Consider the following 19,730-nt stretch of genomic DNA (forward strand, 5'->3'; position numbering starts at 1 on the left):
TGCTCCATGACATTTTCTCGCCCCCTGAGTAAGACTGCTCAGACCGAAGGGCCAATGCAGAACAGGAAGGTTGTCATCAGCAAAAGAAAGATCTCCAGAGACAGAAGATTCACCATGTAACCTATCCTCTGTTGTTCAAGGTAAAGAGTAAGCCTTGGTTCCATGCTCATGAGCACTTAGCAGCAGCCCTTTCACCACCAACCAGTGGCCTCTGGCAACACTCTCGCGACATCCTCGATAGGTACCACCTCAACTTGGGTTACTAAAGCATTCCAATCACAGATGGGAGCAGTGCATACCTCTCCAATCTGCATAGAAAAAGTGAAGGAGGGTACCCAAGACCCTACAACACTTGGCCAACAGAAAGTGCAGAGCACAACACAGGGCCATACATCTCCAACCAGCCTGGCTACTGGGGTAGTCAAGCCAAACACCAAGGAGGTGGTGTCACTTCTTCCTCTTACCAAATTTCCTCTATGGCTCTGAAAGCAGAGAAGTATACATCTGAGCAACCATAAACAACAAAGCTCCCCCAAGAATCTACATGGGTTGCTCCACAACACTGGGGGGTCACTTGGCAGTCTCCTTAGCACTCGAAACACAGACACGGGTTGGGTTTACTGTCTGTGGAATAACAGAAGCCACGGACCCTAAGATCATTGGCAGAGTTGTGACAGGTACCGTGGCGACACGCACAGGTTTGACTGGCACTAAAGCTTTTTACGACTTTTTACAGCCTTTGGCACTGGCACTAACACAGGGGTGGAGCTTTCTTAGCAGCTTTCTTGGGCTCAAGATCACTAAAGAAATCACTAATGAGCTCACTGGCACTGGAGTCATAAATGGTTTTACTGGGGTCACCACAGGAATTACTGGCACTAGGGACACCACGGTAAAAGTTGCTTGGCTATCACCTCTCAAAAATGACATCGAGACCTACCTGCAAGATCTTAAAAATGGCGAAACCTTTCTTAGGCAAAACTTGTTGGCAACAGTCTGCATGACTACAGGAGTATTTCCTAAGCATGTTGGTGTGAGGCTATCACAGGGGGAACTTCACACTCCATGAAACCCTAAAAACTTGCTGCAAGTTACGAGATCCCCTGCTCCTGAAATATGCATCATGGGGATCATGTCACGGGTGCATACCCAGGAGCTTTAGCCATAGACAAAATCAACGAGAGTAAAGTACCATACAGTCTCTTCAGCATCCTCTTGGGCACCAATAGGAACAATGCCGGAGACAGCTTAGTCTTCCACAAAAACCAAGCCTACCACTTAGTGGGATGCCACAATCTGTACTTAGCACATGGGGATGAAACACACACACACACACACACACACACACACACACACACACACACACACACACACACACACACACAGAGAGAGAGAGAGAGAGAGAGAGAGAGAGAGAGAGTGTGTGTGTGTGTGTGTGTGTGTGTTGCAATGAACCAACAACAGCCTTATTCTTTTGCTGTATTTAAAATAATCTTGCTTTCCTTCCACATTTGACAAGAAGCTAGAAAAGATCTGAGAGCCTTTGGGTAGGATGAGAAAGACAAAAGTGAAGTGTCTTTGACAGGAAAGTGGGAGCGGCTACTGGTCCACACTCACCACCTGTCGCTAAGTAAAGTACCTTGAGCCCCGCTGTAGACGTTCCCTATTTTAAAGGATGAAAAGTTTGTATATGCACAGAACAAACTGGAATATATAGAAACTTATATATGAAAAAATATCAATATTAAACAGATAAGTAACATAAACTATGAAAAAAGACTATGCCAACCAACTAGACATAAAAGCACTTGCACCAATTTGAACTTCTGAAATTCCACCAATTCAACTATTTGGGAAGTTCATTCCATAATTTGGTCAGTGTCTGAATGAACCTTCTAGAAAACAGTACTGTATAGTAATGAGCTAAAGTATATGAAAAAAATGCAACATTATAAGAATTAACTGGACATTACTAACAATAAGCTAATGAAGTGACTGGCATCACTTTGTTGAGCTTTATTTGTTGTGATTGAGTATATTACATATACCACTAAATAAGCTAACATTCAAACATAATCTCTAACAACTATTATTAAAGAAAGTGGAAAGAGTACCTTTCGCTATGGTAAAGTGAACTTCAGTAATGCTCCTCCAGGGGAAGTAATGACACTATCTCAGCAAGACAGTTACAAATCTACAAATAGACTAAAACAACAGACATTTAACTTACCCATATTAGGGAAAGCAATAAAATATTCTACTCCACATTGTGGACAATTAACTTTCACGGTTGAATTTCCCTTCTGTTTTTCATCTACCCAACGCTGTAGACACGACTGGTGTACCTGGAGAGGGAATATTCTATAAACAATACAATCTAAGTTGCAATTAGATTTACCTTATATTGATATAAAATTTTTTTAATGATTTAAATAATTATCTTCATACAAAATGAAAGGAATAAGTATGATTACTAAACAAATACAATTATCAAAAACCTAAAAAAATTTCTCATCAGGAACCATTATTTGTTCATGGCAAACCAATCAAACTTATCAACCCTAAATTGAGATTAGCCCAAATAGAGGCTAGTAAGTTCTTTATTGCTATTTCTAAAGTGGCTTAATCATCTCTGGAGGCAGAAGTAGAGATTATTGAGGTCTGGAGAAAGAACGAGCCAATATTTACATCAGCACCGAGTCCATCTCCACACTGCTGGGTAACATGACAAATTTGTAGATAATATCACAAATTTTTAAGTAATCTGTATTTTTCCTAACATACTTACCTCGAACTACTTTCTTAGGAGTTACTGGGAACTCTTCCCATCCGACCAGAATTTTGTGTAGTTTACCCTATTCCCGTTTTCTATGGGGTTAACCTCAGGCGGAGTGATACGCGCCCTGAGGCGACCCGGGGTCGGAGAGCATGCTTGCTCAGGATGTGCTCCCCAGTAAGTTTCTGGTTGCGACGTGATTATCATCTCGTCGCACTCTCCTCTCCCAGTGAATTTGTATTTTTCCTAACTATACAAACCTTAGCTATTTACATGGGGTAATTACTTTGGCGTAGCTGAATGACGAGCCATAAAAGTTTTAACGAGGGTTTACTACCCCACCACTAGTTAGCGGGGGCTAGGGAGGGGTAGCTAGCTACCCCTCCCCCCTCACACACACCACTGAATAGCTCACTTTACTTAGAGGTAGGACTTATCTTGGGGGACAGGGCTGGCGGGCACATAACTGTAAATAGCTAAGGTTTGTATAGTTAGGAAAAATACAAATTATCTACGAATTTGTCATTTGTTCCGTAACTGAAATACAAACCACGCTATTTACATGGGGTGACTCAACCCTTAGGAAGGGTGGTAAGTCCCCTGCCATACTGGCTTTGGCTTGCCCGGGGACCCCAGATTCGAGTGTGTAAGACCTCAAGAAATAAAGGGTCCCTGCTCCTTGCTGGCAGCTGTGAAACTGCTGCGGCCTACATAAGCTGTGTGTGAAGGTGAGAAGTGACTCTTCCAAGGAAGTTGACCTGGAGTTCTTCAGATGGAAATCTAGGCTAGGACTCTCCCAATACCACCTCGTCAGGGTATGGGGACATGACAGTATTACATTTTAATACTAGGAACACAAGGGAGCATGGCTTACCTGCAGAGGTTCGAGGTCAGCTGTGCAGAGAACCCAGGATGCTGCTTTCTCCAAGGGAGGAGAGGATGAAAAAAAGAATAAGGGCCAGACAGATCTTTTCATTCACGCAGACTAAAACCGGGTAACAATGCCCTCAACCTTCTGCTACTTGTCCAATAAGGAGCCTGATGTTAGATCAGCTGTTGTGCAGCCACCACAGGGCCGATAGAGAACGTATCGAGCCTTCTGTGTGTCACGTCTTGCAGGTAGTGGGCCGTGAAGGTGGTCTGATGCTTCCACACCCCAGCTTGAAGGACCTGCGTCACTGAATAATTCTTCTTGAAGGCCAGGGACGTAGCTAGGCACCTGGCCCCTGACATCATGCACTCTAGGGCGACGTGACGGAGGAGGGTCAGGATTCAAGGCCAGATGTATCACCTTGCAAATCCAGGCCAAGATGGTATTCTTAGTGACCCTCCTCTTCGTCCTTCCGGTGCTCACAAACAGGGCTCGCACCTGGGGACGAACTGCAGCTGTTCTTTTAAGATACGACCTCAGACTCCTCACGGGGCACAGTAGGAGATGGTTTGGGTCATCTGTTACAGAACGGAGACTCGAAACCTGGAAAGAGTCGAACCTAGGGTCCGGCACTCCCGGATTCTGAGTCTTGGCAACAAACTCAAGGACGAAGCTGAAAAAGAAAAAGCAAAAACAGATTAAATATGGCAGTCAAAGTGAGGGAGAGCCAAAAGTAAAGTGTGGCTTGTCATTCAGCTACGCTGAAGTAATTACCCCATGTAAATAGCGTGGTTTGTATTTCAGTTACGGAACAAACATACTGTATGGGATCACACAAAAGAAAAAAATTGATATTGACATAAATGAAACTACCAATCACAAAGTATCTGAAATATCTGTCTAAGTCTTAACTCTGGCAGTTAAAAAAGGTAGTATTGGTTGCTCTTACATCCCACATTTGCAAGTTCACCCAAAACAAAAAATCACCAAGGAAATGTTCAGCAGCACAACTCCAAAGATGAGAATGAAGACGAGTGACGAGGGAGGGGTGTAACATCCCAATGCTAAAGAGGGGCTACTATGCATGAGTGAAGTATCACAAGATATTATAACGCTTTCCAAGTTTTGGTTTTGAAACAGAGAACACTTATGAAAAATTATATTTTAATTATAAAATAAATTTTTGAATATACTTACCCGGTGAATATATAATAGTTGCAACTCTGTTGCTTGACAGACACATACATAAAAACTCGCCAGCGATCGCTATACAGGTTGCGGGTGTGCCCACCAGCGCCAACTGTCGGCCAGATACCACTCTCGATGTAAACAAAACCTCAATTTCTTCTCATCCCACTGCATCTCTATTGGGGAGGAAGGGAGGGTCGTTTAATTTATATATTCACCGGGTAAGTATATTCAAAAATTTATTTTATAATTAAAATATCATTTTTAAATATTTAACTTAGCCGGTGAATATATAATAGCTGATTCACACCCAAGGAGGTGGGTAGAGACCAGAGTTAAATATGTTTACTGTACATCGTATAAGCTAAGAGTTTTTTATTTCATTTTGACAGTTATCAATATAACAAAACCAAAATAAATAGGTACCTGGTAAGGAAGTCGACTTAGACGATTACTCTGCCTTGTAAGTACGTCTTCCTTACGGAGCCCAGCGATCCTCTTAGGATGCTGACAGACCCCCAGGAGCTGAAGTATCAAGGGCTGCAACCCATACAACAGGACCTAATCAAACCCCTAATCTGGGCGCTCTCAAGAAATGACTGACCACCCGCCAAATCAACCAGGATGCGAAAGGCTTCTTAGCCTTCCGGACAACCCATAAAAACAACATTAAAACATTTCAAGAGACAGATTAAAAGGATATGGAATTAGGGAATTGTAGTGGTTGAGCCCTCACCCACTACTGCACTCGCTGCTACGAATGGTCCCAGTGTGTAGCAGTTCTCGTAAAGAGACTGGACATCTTTCAAGTAAAATGACGCGAACACTGACTTGCTTCTCCAATAGGTTGCGTCCATGATACTTTGCAGAGATCTATTTTGCTTAAAGGCCACGGAAGTTGCTACAGCTCTAACCTCGTGCGTCTTAACCTTAAGCAAAGATCGGTCTTCCTCACTCAAGTGTGAATGAGCTTCTCGTATTAACAATCTGATAAAATATTACAAAGCATTCTTTGACATAGGCAAGGATGGTTTCTTAACCGAACACCATAACGCTTCAGATTGGCCTCGTAAAGGTTTAGTACGAGCTAAGTAGAACTTAAGAGCTCTAACAGGGCATAAGACTCTTTTTAGTTCATTGCCTACGATCTCCGATAAGCTAGGAATATCGAAAAATTTAGGCCAAGGACGAGAAGGTAGCTCATTTTTGGCTAGGAAACCAAGCTGCAGAGAACAAGTAGCTTTTTCTGACGAAAACCCGATGTTCTTGCTGAAGGCATGAAGCTCACTGACTCTTTTAGCCGAGGCTAAGCATACCAGGAAAAGTCTTAAGAGTGAGATCTTTCAGGGAGGCTGACTGTAAAGGCTCAAACCTGTCTGACATGAGGAATCTTAGGACCACGTCTAAATTCCACCCAGGAGTAGCCAAACGCCGCTCCTTAGAGGTCTCGAAAGACTTAAGGAGGTCTTGCAGATCTTTTTTGTTGGAAAGATCTAAGCCTCTATGCCGGAAGACCGAGGCCAACATGCTTCTGTAGCCCTTGATAGTAGGAGCTGAAAGGGATCGTACTTTTCTCAGGTATAAGAGAAAATCAGCTATTTGGGCTACAGAGGTACTGGTCGAGGATACGGAAACTGACTTGCACCAGTCTCGGAAGACTTCCCACTTCGATTGGTAGACTCTAATGGTAGACGCTCTCCTTGCTCTAGCAATCGCACTGGCTGCCTCCTTCGAAAAGCCTCTAGCTCTCGAGAGTCTTTCGATAGTCTGAAGGCAGTCAGACGAAGAGCGTGGAGGCTTTGGTGTACCTTCTTTACGTGTGGCTGACGTAGAAGGTCTACTCTTAGAGGAAGACTTCTGGGAACGTCTACTAGCCATCGAAGTACCTCGGTGAACCATTCTCTCGCGGGCCAGAGGGGAGCAACTAACGTCAACCTTGTCCCTTCGTGAGAGGCGAATTTCTGCAGTACCTTGTTGACAATCTTGAATGGTGGGAATGCGTAAAGATCTAGATGTGACCAATCTAGAAGGAAGGCATCTATATGTATTGCTGCTGGGTCCGGGACTGGAGAGCAATAGATTGGAAGCCTCTTGGTCAGCGAGGTTGCAAAGAGATCTATGGTGGGTTGACCCCAAGTCGCCCAAAGTCTCTTGCACACATCCTTGTGGAGGGTCCATTCGGTTGGAATTACTTGACCTTTCCGACTGAGACAATCTGCTAGGACGTTCAAGTCGCCCTGGATGAACCTCGTTACTAGGGAGATGCCTCGATCTTTTGACCAGATGAGCAGGTCCCTTGCGATCTCGTACAAAGTCAGTGAGTGGGTACCTCCCTGTTTGGAAATGTACGCCAAGGCCGTGGTGTTGTCCGAGTTTACCTCCACCACCTTGCCTCGAAGGAGATTCTCGAAGCTTATCAAGGCCAGATGAACCGCCAAAAGCTCCTTGCTGTTGATATGCATGCTCCTCTGACTCGAGTTCCACAGACCTGAGCATTCCCGACCGTCCAGCGTCGCGCCCCTGCCCAAGTCCGATGCGTCCGAGAAGAGAACGTGGTTGGGTATCTGAACTGCCAGGGGAAGACCATCTCGTAGGCTGATATTGTCCTTCCACCAAGTCAGACAAGACTTTATCTTTTCGGAAATCGGGATCGAGACCGCCTCTAGCGTCTTGTCCTTTTTCCAGTGAAAAGCCAGATGGAATTGAAGAGGACGGAGGTGTAGCCTTCCTAGCGAGACAAATTGCTCCAGGGATGACAGCGTTCCTACCAGACTCATCCACAGCCTGACTGAGCAGCGTTCTTTCTTCAGCATCTTCTGGATGGAGAGCAGGGCTTGATCTATTCTGGGGGCCGACGGAAAAGCCCGAAAAACTTGACTGTGAATCTCCATCCCTAAATACAGAATAGTTTGGGATGGGACCAGCTGTGACTTTTCCAAGTTGACTAGGAGTCCCAATTCCTTGGTCAGATCTAGAGTCCAATTGAGATCCTTCAGACAGCGATGACTGGAAGAGGCTCTGAGAAGCCAGTCGTCCAAATAAAGGGAGGCTCGGATGTCCGATAAGTGGAGGAATTTTGCCACATTCCTCATAAGCCTCGTAAACACGAGAGGAGCTGTGCTTAGGCCAAAGCACAGGGCCCGAAACTAGTACACCACATCGTCGAAGACGAATCTCAGAAAAGGTTGGGAGTCTGAGTGAATGGGGATGTGGAAGTAGGCGTCCCTTAGGTCTAGAGAGACCATCCAGTCTTCCTTTCTGACCGCTGCTAGGACTGACTTTGTGGTCTCCATGGTAAACTTCGTCTATGTGACAAAGACATTCAGAGCACTGACGTCTAGCACCGGTCTCCAACCTCCTGTCTTCTTTGATACTAGGAAGAGACGGTTGTAAAACCCCGGTGATTGAAGGTCCGAGACTTTGACCACCGCTCCCTTCTCTAGCAAAAGAGACACTTCCAGTTTCAGGGCTTGTCTCTTTTCTTCCTCTCGGTACCTGGGAGAGAGATCGATGGGGGACGTCGCTAGAGGAGGTTTGCGTACAAAAGGGATTTTGTACCCCTCTCTGAGCAACCTCACAGATTGTTGATCTGCGCCTCTCTTCTCCCAGGCTTGCCAGAAGTTCTTGAGTCTGGCACCTACTGCTGTCTGAAGTTGCGGGCAGTCAGACTCTGCCCTTAGAGGACTTGGATCCTTTTCTCTTCCCTCTCTTCCCTTCGGCACGAGCACCTCCCCTGCTGGAGGCTCTGCCACGAAAGGGCGGGATAAACCGAGACGCTGGAGTGTCTATCCTAGGTCTAGCAGACAAGGCAGGCAAAGGGGGAGCTTTGCAAGCCGAGGACGCAACTAGATCGTGGGTGTCCTTCTGCACTAAAGACAAGGCAATTTCCTTAACCAAGACTTCAGGAAACAGGCACTTAGACAAGGGCGCAAAGAGTAGCTCAGATCTTTGGCATGGCGTCACTCCAGCAGACAGGAAAGAGCACAGAGACTCTCGTTTCTTCAGGACTCCGGACGTGAATGAAGCGGCAAGTTCGTTGGACCCATCACGGATGGCCTTGTCCATGCAGGACATAATGAGTAAGGAAACATCCTTATTTGCAGAAGAGATTTTCCTACTCAGGGCTCCTAAACACCAGTCCAGGAAGTTAAAGACTTCGAACGCCCTAAATATGCCTTTAAGAAGGTGGTCCAGGTCCGAGGGTGACCAACAAATCTTCGAGCGTCTCATGGCAAGGCGGCGGGGAGAGTCTACAAGACTTGAGAAGTCGCCCTGGGCAGAGGCAGGAACTCCCAAGCCGAGAACTTCTCCCGTGGCATACCAGACGCTCGATCTAGACGAGAGTTTAGATAGGGGGAAGGCAAATGCTGTCTTCCCTAAACTCCTCTTGGTCTCTAACCAATCGCCTAACAGCCGTAAAGCTCTCTTGGATGAGCGAGAGAGAACGAGTTTAGTAAAGGCAGGCATGGCAGTAGGAACGCCTAAGACAAACTCTGACGGCGGCGAACGAGGAGCCACAGAAATAAAGTGATCAGGGAACAACTCTTTAAAAACAGCCATGACTTTTCTAAAGTCCAAGGATGGTTGAACTGCTTTAGGCTCATCTAGTTCTGAAGGTTGATCCTCAGGATGTGGTTCAGCAACGTCCTCATCTGACAGTTCCTCATCCGATAACTGATGAGAAAACGGCAAAGGTGTAGGCAACGTTTGACTCGCAGAGTCCGGTCGCACTGGTGCATATGTGACGGAGCCGGACGCAGCGTCCTGGAACTGCTGAACAGTCTGGGAACTGTCAACAACAACAGGTGTGCGAGGACGCACAGCGTCCACCCGAGACTGTTTAGACCGTCTGGGTTGTGCAGTCAACACCATACCGGGTTGCGGAGGCTGACGCACCGCGTCAAAACAAGACAACTCTGATGGTTGATGAACGTCCTGAACGTCACCAATCACATCAGTGCGTTGCCTAACGTCAACGTGCGGCTGGAAATCCACACTGGGTCGCATCGGTGGAGGTACTACCCCAACTGGTTGACGCGAGAAAGCTACATCAACGTCAACAGGACGCACAACAGACCGCTTGGATGGCTGATGGCCAGTAGGTTCAACGGAAACCTTCTCAGCATTGTAGTCCTCCATCAAGGACGCAAGCTTGGACTGCATGTCTTGCAGTAACACCCATTTAGGGTCTACGGAAGCAGGTGCGGTAACAGACGGGGTTAGCGAATGAGACGGCACAACTTTGCCTCTCTTAGGCGGCGAGCAGTCATCAGATGACGGCAACGGGTCCGAACTGTCCCAGTGGCTACAACCGGGACGTTGGACTTGTCCTGAAGGGACCGACTTACGCTTTAAAGGTCTGGAGACCTTGGTCCAAGGTTTCTTACGAGAAACACCTTCGGACGACGAGGTAAAAATGGGCTCTCTCGTCTTACGTTGGTAGGGGCGATCTTGGAGAGATACGCCTGATACCATAGAGGGAACGTCTGTTCGCTGATCAAGGCCTCTCGAACCCATGAGTCGTACGACATTGCTTCTCCCCTGGGCTTGGGAGCTTGCAAGAGGTCCCGGACTAGGTGGACGACAGGCACGAACAGACGAACCCTCGAGCGCAACACTGTTCACAACACTTTGAGAAACACTAGGCACTTTAACACTTTCCGCCGTGGCACTTTGGCACTTGAGTTCCTTTACGTCCGCCATGAGTTGATTTCGGTCACTTGCTAAGGCCTCAACTCTCTCCCCCAAGGCATGAATAGCACGCATCATGTCTTGCATAGACGGTTCCTGAGTGCTAGGAGGGGGGTTAGGAACAACCACTACAGGGGAAGGATTAGGTTCAGGGGCATGTGGAGAGGAAAAATCTACCGACCTAGAAGAACTTCTCCTTACCCTATCTCTCTCTAGTCTGCGTGTATATTTATCAAATTCGATAAAATCGAATTCCGAAAGGCCCACGCATTCCTCACACCGATCTTCCAATTGACAGGTTTTACCCCGACAATTGGAACAAACAGTGTGAGGGTCGAGAGAAGCCTTTGGAAGACGCCTATGACAGTCCCTAGCATTACATTTTCTGAACTTGGGAACTTGAGAAGGGTCAGCAATTTTGAATTAGTCAAGGGAAAATTCCAAAAAAAAACGATCTAAGTCATCAACAATTAATCCGATTCAAAAAAAGAGTTCAAGGATTTATTTGAAGAAAAACACCTGTACTGCGAAAGCTCAAACCAAATTAAAGTACTTCACCAAATATGATGGGAAAAACTCCAGGTTCAACAGCGAGTAAAGTACGTCTTGTTGACACGTCGACAGAGAAGAAATTGAGGTTTTGTTTACATCGAGAGTGGTATCTGGCCGACAGTTGGCGCTGGTGGGCACACCCGCAACCTGTATAGCGATCGCTGGCGAGTTTTTATGTATGTGTCTGTCGAGCAACAGAGTTGCAGCTATTATATATTCACCGGCTAAGTTAAATATTTAAAAACCATAAGTTTATCATAACCTTTTCCTATAGTCCATTACAACATCATCAACAGGTGGCACTGAAAAAGGTCAAGTAAAAATTTGTGTTGCTATGGCTAATAATGGAACCTTGAAGGTAAATCTAGACTTTATTCATACATGGAATAGATAGGTAAAGAGACATGTAGGAAAACCACTACTGTAGCAAGTTGCTGGAGGTCCCTGCTGGGAATCAGGGAAGTCCAACACCTTTTCTAACCAGGCCAGAAGTCCTGGTCGAGTAAAAAGCAGGTTTGGCAACTGTTATCTATGTGCCAGCCAATCAAGTTGATATCTCATCCAGATGGTGGCCATGGTAAGAGACAAAGGAATCTGAGCCTAAATATCTAAGGTGAAAAACAAAGGGTTCTAGATCAGATAGACCATATTGAGTATTTGAGATTTGAGGATTAGCATTCACACTTGAGAGCATACCAGAAATCTAACCATCAGGATCAACACCATGTAGGAAGCTGAAATACCCCTCAACGCTCAGATTACAAGGCTCTGAGGATTATTCCCTCTACCCAAATTATGGACTCACAAATCCGAGAATGGATTCAAGAACGTAAAAACGGAAAAAAAACGATTGAGCCATGCTGAAGCAATTTCCTAGAACTGCCAACAACCCTGGAAAGAAAGGACATTGTATTCTTCCCCTAGCAATTGGCAGAGCTCAGTGCTCAGATGCAAAGAGTGCAACTTGGTGTTTGTTGAAGGACTACAGTATTCCTTATTCTTAGAGCATATACTCCCCGTGTCGAGAACGAACCCAGGGTTATACCCAGATGCCTATGATGGACCTATTCCCAAGCAATTATGATTCACATCAGCGATAGAACTGCATGGAAGTCACTCCCTCCAAAAATGAAGAAATACCATGTACTCTCCCGAGGATCGTACAGATAAGTGAGGTCCTGTGCAATGCGTATATACTACACGTGAAAATCGGTCACCAAGTAACACACGAACTGCCTCCCAATGTTGTGTACTACCATCGCTTCCTGCATTGTGTAACTTAAGCACTTCTCCCCCTAGGACCTGCCTACTGAGTTTTGAGATGACAGAGTCACGTCTCCTCAAGTCGTCTCCTTAAGACCCCATTCGTTCACTGGTTGGTCAGGTTATGAGAGGAATTCAACTGCCCTCACTCTGGAAAGCAAAAAGGTGATCATTCCTTCCAGTTCAGCTGGTTTTGCCAAAACCTCATTGGCAATAAGATAACCAACTAAATCAGACCAAAGTCGATCCATGAGGCGGAATGCAAAAAAGGCCTTTGCAACTCGTTCCATGTTCGCAGCCTAGGCTGCCGAGAACGTCACAGGTTGTGTTGCCAATTTGTCGAGTCACCAAAGACATAATTGCCGGGTCGACTGGCAATGTAGGGGATTGTCGCCCAGAATCCCGAAATAATTCCTATGCTGAACAAACTAAGGAGGAAGCAATAAAGACGAGTGTTCCGCTCATAAGGAGTTCATTGCATCAGTTAACTAGGCAAAAACCTTTTTTCTGACTCTCTTAACAATCCTGGACCATGGTAACTCTATCCTAGCCTTTCCAGCTCTAGGAGTCTGGCAGAAGAGGTCACGGACTGCATCTTTCCCCCGCCTAAAACCTGCATAAAGGAATGGTCCGACTGCTTTGGCACTGTGACCGAAGCCTTAGGGTTAGCACCATTGGCAGCACTCCGTCCGCACGGTCTGAAGATATGTCGTATTGGGACTCATCCAATCCCAAACTCACAACCATAAGAGCCACAGCTGGGTCAGGTTTGTAAACTGCTTCCGTCCCTCATGGAGGCCTGAGACCTAAAGGGGAGGTTCCCTGCCTCCGGTAACACTGAGGCCAGAACCGAACTCGGGAAGCCATTCTGTTGACCTGAAGCCTTGGAATAACTTAAAGTCCAGCTCTTCGGAAGGGTCTGCAGAACCTTCCTCTTCCGGGCCTTGGCCTAGAAGGCAGCAAGGAGGGATATACTCTCCTTCCGAGGAACCTCCACGAGCCGCAAAGCCTGAGGAAGAACCTTCGGAACTGACGGAGGCTCCGATAGAGGAGCGGCTAGTTCAGTTGTCACAAACTAAAGGAGGGACATCCGGTAAATTTCTGAGAACAAAATTTCCCTAGGAGATCTCCAGCCCCAGCTTGTCCTTGGATAAAGGGTGTCCCCCTGGGGAAGGAGTAGCTAGCCTGCGCCTACTCCTCCTCTTGGACAGTTTAACTAGGATAATACTCAGTTCATGACCGCTCAAGAGAGGGGAGACACGAAGTGCCACTAGAGGAGGAGGTTCTTAGGCCTGGGATCCACAGGTTGATCCGAACTCCCAGGAGAACCCGACACCACAAGGAGGATAGCGATCGCCATAGCAGATGCCTGAGGTGGTAGAACAGGGAGAGACCTGCTAACTGCCTGTTTTAACGCCTCTACAAACTTCTCAAAACCAAGGCGCGTCCTTTGCGAACAAAGGAACAGCCACAGGAACCCCTATAGGCAGGTGTTCGTCCAGCCGGCAATGACAAACAACTGCTTCTTCAGGCAAGCGTACCGAAGTGCACAAGCTCGCTACCGTGGTAGTGTGAGCAGTCTGGGAATCAAACACATCTTTGACAGTGGGAGGAGCTTGCCCAATCATCTTACCAGTTCATGGTAGGTGAGTGTGCACTGACGCACAAGACTCTCCCACCCAACTAAAGACTGTTCATCCGTGAGCCAAAGCATCATGATCTGTGGAAGAAACACTCGTCAGGGAAAGTGCTAGATGTAAACGAGTTGCCTTGTACCCTCCTGCAGCAGAAGGTGCACAATTGGATGGAAATGAGCAAGGTATAAAGGGCTTGCCTATGAATGTGTGCTGCCATCGCTAGCGAACACTGGAACAAGTTGCCTCTATCCAGCTTAGCAGCTATGACAATTTTGTTTTCTCACCATCAGCTACAACATGTTTATATTTCGCAGTATATTTCCTTGATCTTTTCTCCATAAATTCTAATAGCTGAGTTCTAGCCAAGCTGAAAACATACTCCTAGTAAAGGAAGAGAGTTTGTCTTTGTGTAGGAACAAATATACATTCTACAACATTAATGAAAAAAAAGCATTGTGCTTCAAAGATAGGTACGCACCAAAAGAAAACAAAAAATTCTCAAACTAAACTAACTTCAGAGTTTGAAATCATGGAGAAGCCTCAATTGCTGTGATAAAAATCATCATAGAAAAAGTAGGAATGCTTTTCTTATGGTACTGCACTACACTTCATAGGCGAACACACGTTCTGTTAAATTACTAATATGAAATGCTTAACATACTACAAAAGCAAATTCTTGCACTTTACTCATTTGATATAGTTTTGACCAAGAAAAATAATGAATGGAAGTAATACAGCTTTAATTCTCACTCAATAAATGAACCAAAGACAAAATAAAGAGCAAAAACCTTTAAAGATCACTCATGAATGGCAGAGGCAAGGGACAGTGACAATCCCCTAGAGATTGACCATATATCCACATGAACATTGCCCAAGCCAACTCTCCTCCCTAGCTAGGACCAGGGAGGACAAAGCAATGGCTGCTGATGAGTCAGCAGGTTGCAGACACTACATGAAACTATAGAGTTTAAGCGGCCAAGGACGCTTCCAATAGGATGAAGGATTCCCTTGTAGCACAGTGTGCTTACATAAGAGTAGATCTATGGGCTTTAAACATTAGTGAAACACAAGATTCATAAATTGCATATACACAAGAAGTTTACCTATACAGTAGTACTGACAATTACTGTATCTGCTTAAGAGAATGAATTCTGAACGTAACCTACCACAATTTAAAGTTATTGTAAATACAAATTTAGACCTTGAATTATCAAAAATGTTATTTTCATTAGTAAAATAAATTTTTGAATATACTTACCCGATGATCATGTAGCTGTCAACTCCGTTGCCCGACAGAAATCTAAGGTCGGGATACGCCAGCGATCGCTACACAGGTGGGGGTGTACACAACAGCGCCATCTGTGAGTAGGTACTCAAGTACTTCTTGTCAACAAGAACTCAATTTTCTCCTCGGTCCACTGGTTCTCTATGGGGAGGAAGGGAGGGTCCTTAAATTCATGATCATCGGGTAAGTATATTCAAAAATTTATTTTACTAATGAAAATAACATTTTTCAATATTAATCTTACCCGATGATCATGTAGCTGATTCACACCCAGGGTGGTGGGTGGAGACCAGCATACATGTTAACATAAGAAGCTAAGTATCCCGTATTTCATTTTAGCAGTTATTCAAAATAACAAACATAAAATAAATAAGTACCTGGTAAGGAAGTCGACTTGAACTATTACTCTGCCTTTTTTAAGTACGTCTTCCTTACTGAGCCTAGCGGTCCTCTTAGGATGCTGAACGACTCCTAGGTGCTGAAGTATGAAGGGCTGCAACCCATACTAAAGGACCTCATCACAACCTCTAATCTAGGCGCTTCTCAAGAAAGAATTTGACCACCCGCCAAATCAACCAGGATGCGGAAGGCTTCTTAGCCTTCCGTACAACCCAAAAAACAACAATAAAAAGTATTCAAGAGAAAGATTAAAAAGGTTATGGGATTATGGGAATGTAGTGGCTGAGCCCTCACCTACTACTGCACTCGCTGCTACGAATGGTCCCAGGGTGTAGCAGTTCTCATAAAGAGACTGGACATCTTTGAGATAGAATGATGCGAACACTGACTTGCTTCTCCAATAGGTTGCATCCATAACACTCTGCAGAGAACGGTTCTGTTTGAAGGCCACTGAAGTAGCGACAGCTCTAACTTCATGTGTCCTTACCTTCAGCAAAGCAAGGTCTTCTTCCTTCAGATGAGAATGTGCCTCTCTAATCAGAAGCCTGATGTAGTAAGAAACTGCGTTCTTAGACATCGGTAGAGTAGGCTTCTTGATAGAACACCATAAAGCTTCTGATTGTCCTCGTAATGGCTTTGACCGTCTTAAATAGTACTTAAGAGCTCTTACTGGGCAAAGTACTCTCTCTAGTTCGTTCCCCACCAAGTTGGACAGGCTTGGGATCTCGAACGACTTGGGCCAAGGACGGGAAGGAAGCTCGTTTTTAGCCAAAAAACCGAGCTGCAAGGAACATGTAGCCGTTTCAGAAGTAAAACCTATGTTCCTGCTGAAGGCGTGGATCTCACTGACTCTTTTAGCTGTTGCTAAGCAAACGAGGAAAAGAGTCTTTAATGTGAGATCCTTAAAAGAGGCTGATTGAAGCGGTTCGAATCTTGATGACATTAGGAACCTTAAAACCACGTCTAGGTTCCAGCCTGGTGTGGACAACCGACGTTCCTTTGAGGTCTCAAAAGACCTAAGGAGGTCCTGTAGATCTTTGTTGGTGGAAAGATCCAAGCCTCTGTGGCGGAAGACTGCTGCCAACATACTCCTGTAACCCTTGATCGTAGGAGCTGATAGGGATCTTACATTCCTTAGATGTAACAGGAAGTCAGCTATCTGTGTTACAGAGGTACTGGTTGAGGAAACTGCATTCGCCTTGCACCAGCTTCGGAAGACTTCCCATTTAGACTGATAGACTCTGAGAGTGGATGTCCTCCTTGCTCTGGCAATCGCTCTGGCTGCCTCCTTCGAAAAGCCTCTAGCTCTTGAGAGTCTTTCGATAGTCTGAAGGCAGTCAGACGAAGAGCGTGGAGGCTTGGGTGTACCTTCTTTACGTGAGGTTGACGCAGAAGGTCCACTCTTAGAGGAAGAGTCCTGGGAACGTCCACTAGCCATTGCAGTACCTCGGTGAACCATTCTCTCGCGGGCCAGAGGGGAGCAACCAACGTCAACCGTGTCCCTTCGTGAGAGGCGAACTTCTGAAGTACCCTGTTGACAATCTTGAACGGAGGGAACGCATACAGGTCTAGATGGGACCAATCCAGCAGAAAGGCATCCACGTGAACTGCTGCTGGGTCTGGAATCGGAGAACAATACATCGGGAGCCTCTTGGTCATCGAGGTAGCGAATAGATCTATGGTGGGCTGACCCCACAGGGCCCATAGTCTGCTGCAAACATTCTTGTGAAGGGTCCACTCTGTGGGGATGACCTGACCCTTCCGGCTGAGGCGATCTGCCATGACATTCATGTCGCCCTGAATGAACCTCGTTACCAGCGAAAGCTTTCGATCTTTTGACCAAATGAGGAGGTCCCTTGCGATCTCGAACAACTTCCTCGAATGAGTCCCTCCTTGCTTTGAGATGTAAGCCAAGGCTGTGGTGTTGTCGGAGTTCACCTCCACCACCTTGTTTAGCTGGAGGGACTTGAAGTTTATCAAGGCCAGATGAACTGCCAACAGCTCCTTGCAATTGATGTGAAGTGTCCTTTGCTCCTGATTCCACGTGCCCGAGCATTCCTGTCCGTCCAGTGTCGCACCCCAGCCCGTGTCCGATGCGTCCGAGAAGAGACGGTGGTCGGGGGTCTGAACAGCCAATGGTAGACCTTCCTTGAGAAGAATGCTGTTCTTCCACCACGTCAGTGTAGACCTCATCTCTTCGGAAACAGGCACTGAGACCGCCTCTAGCGTCATGTCCTTTCTCCAGTGAGCAGCTAGATGATACTGAAGGGGACGGAGGTGGAGTCTCCCTAACTCGATGAACTGGGCCAGCGATGAAAGTGTCCCTGTTAGACTCATCCACTGCCTGACTGAACATCGGTTCCTTTTCAGCATGCTCTGGATGCATTCTAGGGCTTGATTGATCCTTGGGGCCGACGGAAAAGCCCGAAAAGCTCGACTCTGAATCTCCATACCTAGATAGACAATGGTCTGGGATGGGACGAGCTGGGACTTCTCTATATTGACCAGGAGGCCCAATTCCTTGGTCAGATCCATAGTCCATCTGAGATTCTCCAGACAGCGACGACTTGACGGAGCTCTTAAAAGCCAGTCGTCCAAATAGAGGGAGGCTCTGATGTCTGCCAAGTGAAGGAATTTGGCAATATTCCTCATCAGTCTGGTAAACACAAGAGGTGCCGTGCTTAGGCCAAAGCACAGGGCTTGGAACTGGTACACAACCTTTCCAAAGACGAACCTTAGGAAAGGTTGGGAGTCCGGATGGATGGGGACGTGAAAGTACGCGTCTTTCAGGTCTAACGAGACCATCCAGTCCTCCTTCCTGACCGCTGCTAGGACCGACTTCGTCGTCTCCATCGTGAACGTCTGCTTGGTGACAAAAGCATTGAGAGCACTGACGTCCAGCACCGGTCTCCAACCTCCTGTCTTCTTCGCTACCAGGAAGAGACGGTTGTAGAAGCCCGGGGATTGATGGTACCGGACTATGACTACCGCTCCCTTTTGTAGCAAGAGCGACACCTCTTGTTGCAACGCTAGCCTCTTGCCCTTCTCCTTGTAGTTGGGAGAGAGGTTGATGGGAGATGTAGCTAGAGGGGGACTGCGGCAGAACGGAATTCTGTACCCCTCCTTTAGCCACTTCACAGACTGAGCGTCTGCACCTCTGCTCTCCCAAGCTTGCCAGAAGGCCTTGAGTCTGGCTCCCACTGCTGTCTGGAGAGGAAGGCAGTCAGATCCTGCCTTTTGCGGACTTGGAATCCTTCTTGGATTTGCCACGGTGACTGTCGGCACGGGTACCTCCTCTGCTGGAGGTTCTGCCACGAAAGGGTGGGATGAACCTAGTTGCAGGTGTGTCTACTGCTGCAGGACGGAAAGGTCTAGGCACGGAAGGTAAGGTTTTAGCCTTACGTGCGGAAGATGCCATCAGATCATGGGTATCCTTCTGGATAAGCGAGGCAGCCATCCCCTTGATCAGCTCCTCCGGAAACAGACACTTGGAGAGAGGAGCAAACAACAACTCCGACTTCTGGCAAGGGGTGATACCAGACGACAAGAAGGAGCAAAGATGTTCTCTCTTCTTAAGCACTCCCGACACGTACGAAGCCGCAAGTTCACCAGACCCATCCCGAATGGCTTTGTCCATGCTAGACATGATCAGCATGGCAGAGTCCTTATCCGAAGGGGAAGTCTTTCTGCTTAACGCTCCCAAACACCAATCGAGGAAGTTGAAGATCTCAAAAGCACGAAAGACTCCCTTCAACAGATGATCCATGTCAGAAAAGGACCAGCAGATCTTCGATCGTCTCATAGCCAGCCTGCGGGGAGAGTCAACCAGACTTGAGAAGTCGCCCTGGGCAGAGGCAGGAACTCCCAAGCCGGGTTCCTCTCCCGTGGCATACCAGACGCTCGACTTGGAAGCAAGCTTGGTAGGCAGAAAGATGAAAGCAGTCTTTCCCAGTTGCTTCTTGGACTGCAACCACTCTCCCATAACCCTCAAAGCTCTCTTGGATGAGCGTGCGAGAACAAGCTTGGTGAAGGCAGGAGCAGCAGACTGCATGCCCAGAGCAAACTCGG

At 46.6% G+C, this 19,730-nt stretch overlaps 1 protein-coding gene across 1 annotated transcript in view; it reads right to left on the reverse strand.

The window, feature by feature from the left end:
- LOC137652370 (E3 ubiquitin-protein ligase MARCHF5-like) overlaps window positions 1–19,730 on the reverse strand; it is a 52,463-nt gene that overhangs the window by 12,924 nt on the left and 19,809 nt on the right. Inside the window, exon 3 of the mRNA XM_068385739.1 lies at window positions 2,231–2,345. Coding sequence (XP_068241840.1) covers window positions 2,231–2,345 — 115 coding nt within the window. The remainder of the gene's footprint in view (window positions 1–2,230; window positions 2,346–19,730) is intronic.

Source organism: Palaemon carinicauda, chromosome 13, assembly GCF_036898095.1.
Source record: "Palaemon carinicauda isolate YSFRI2023 chromosome 13, ASM3689809v2, whole genome shotgun sequence".
NCBI lineage: Eukaryota > Metazoa > Arthropoda > Malacostraca > Decapoda > Palaemonidae > Palaemon > Palaemon carinicauda.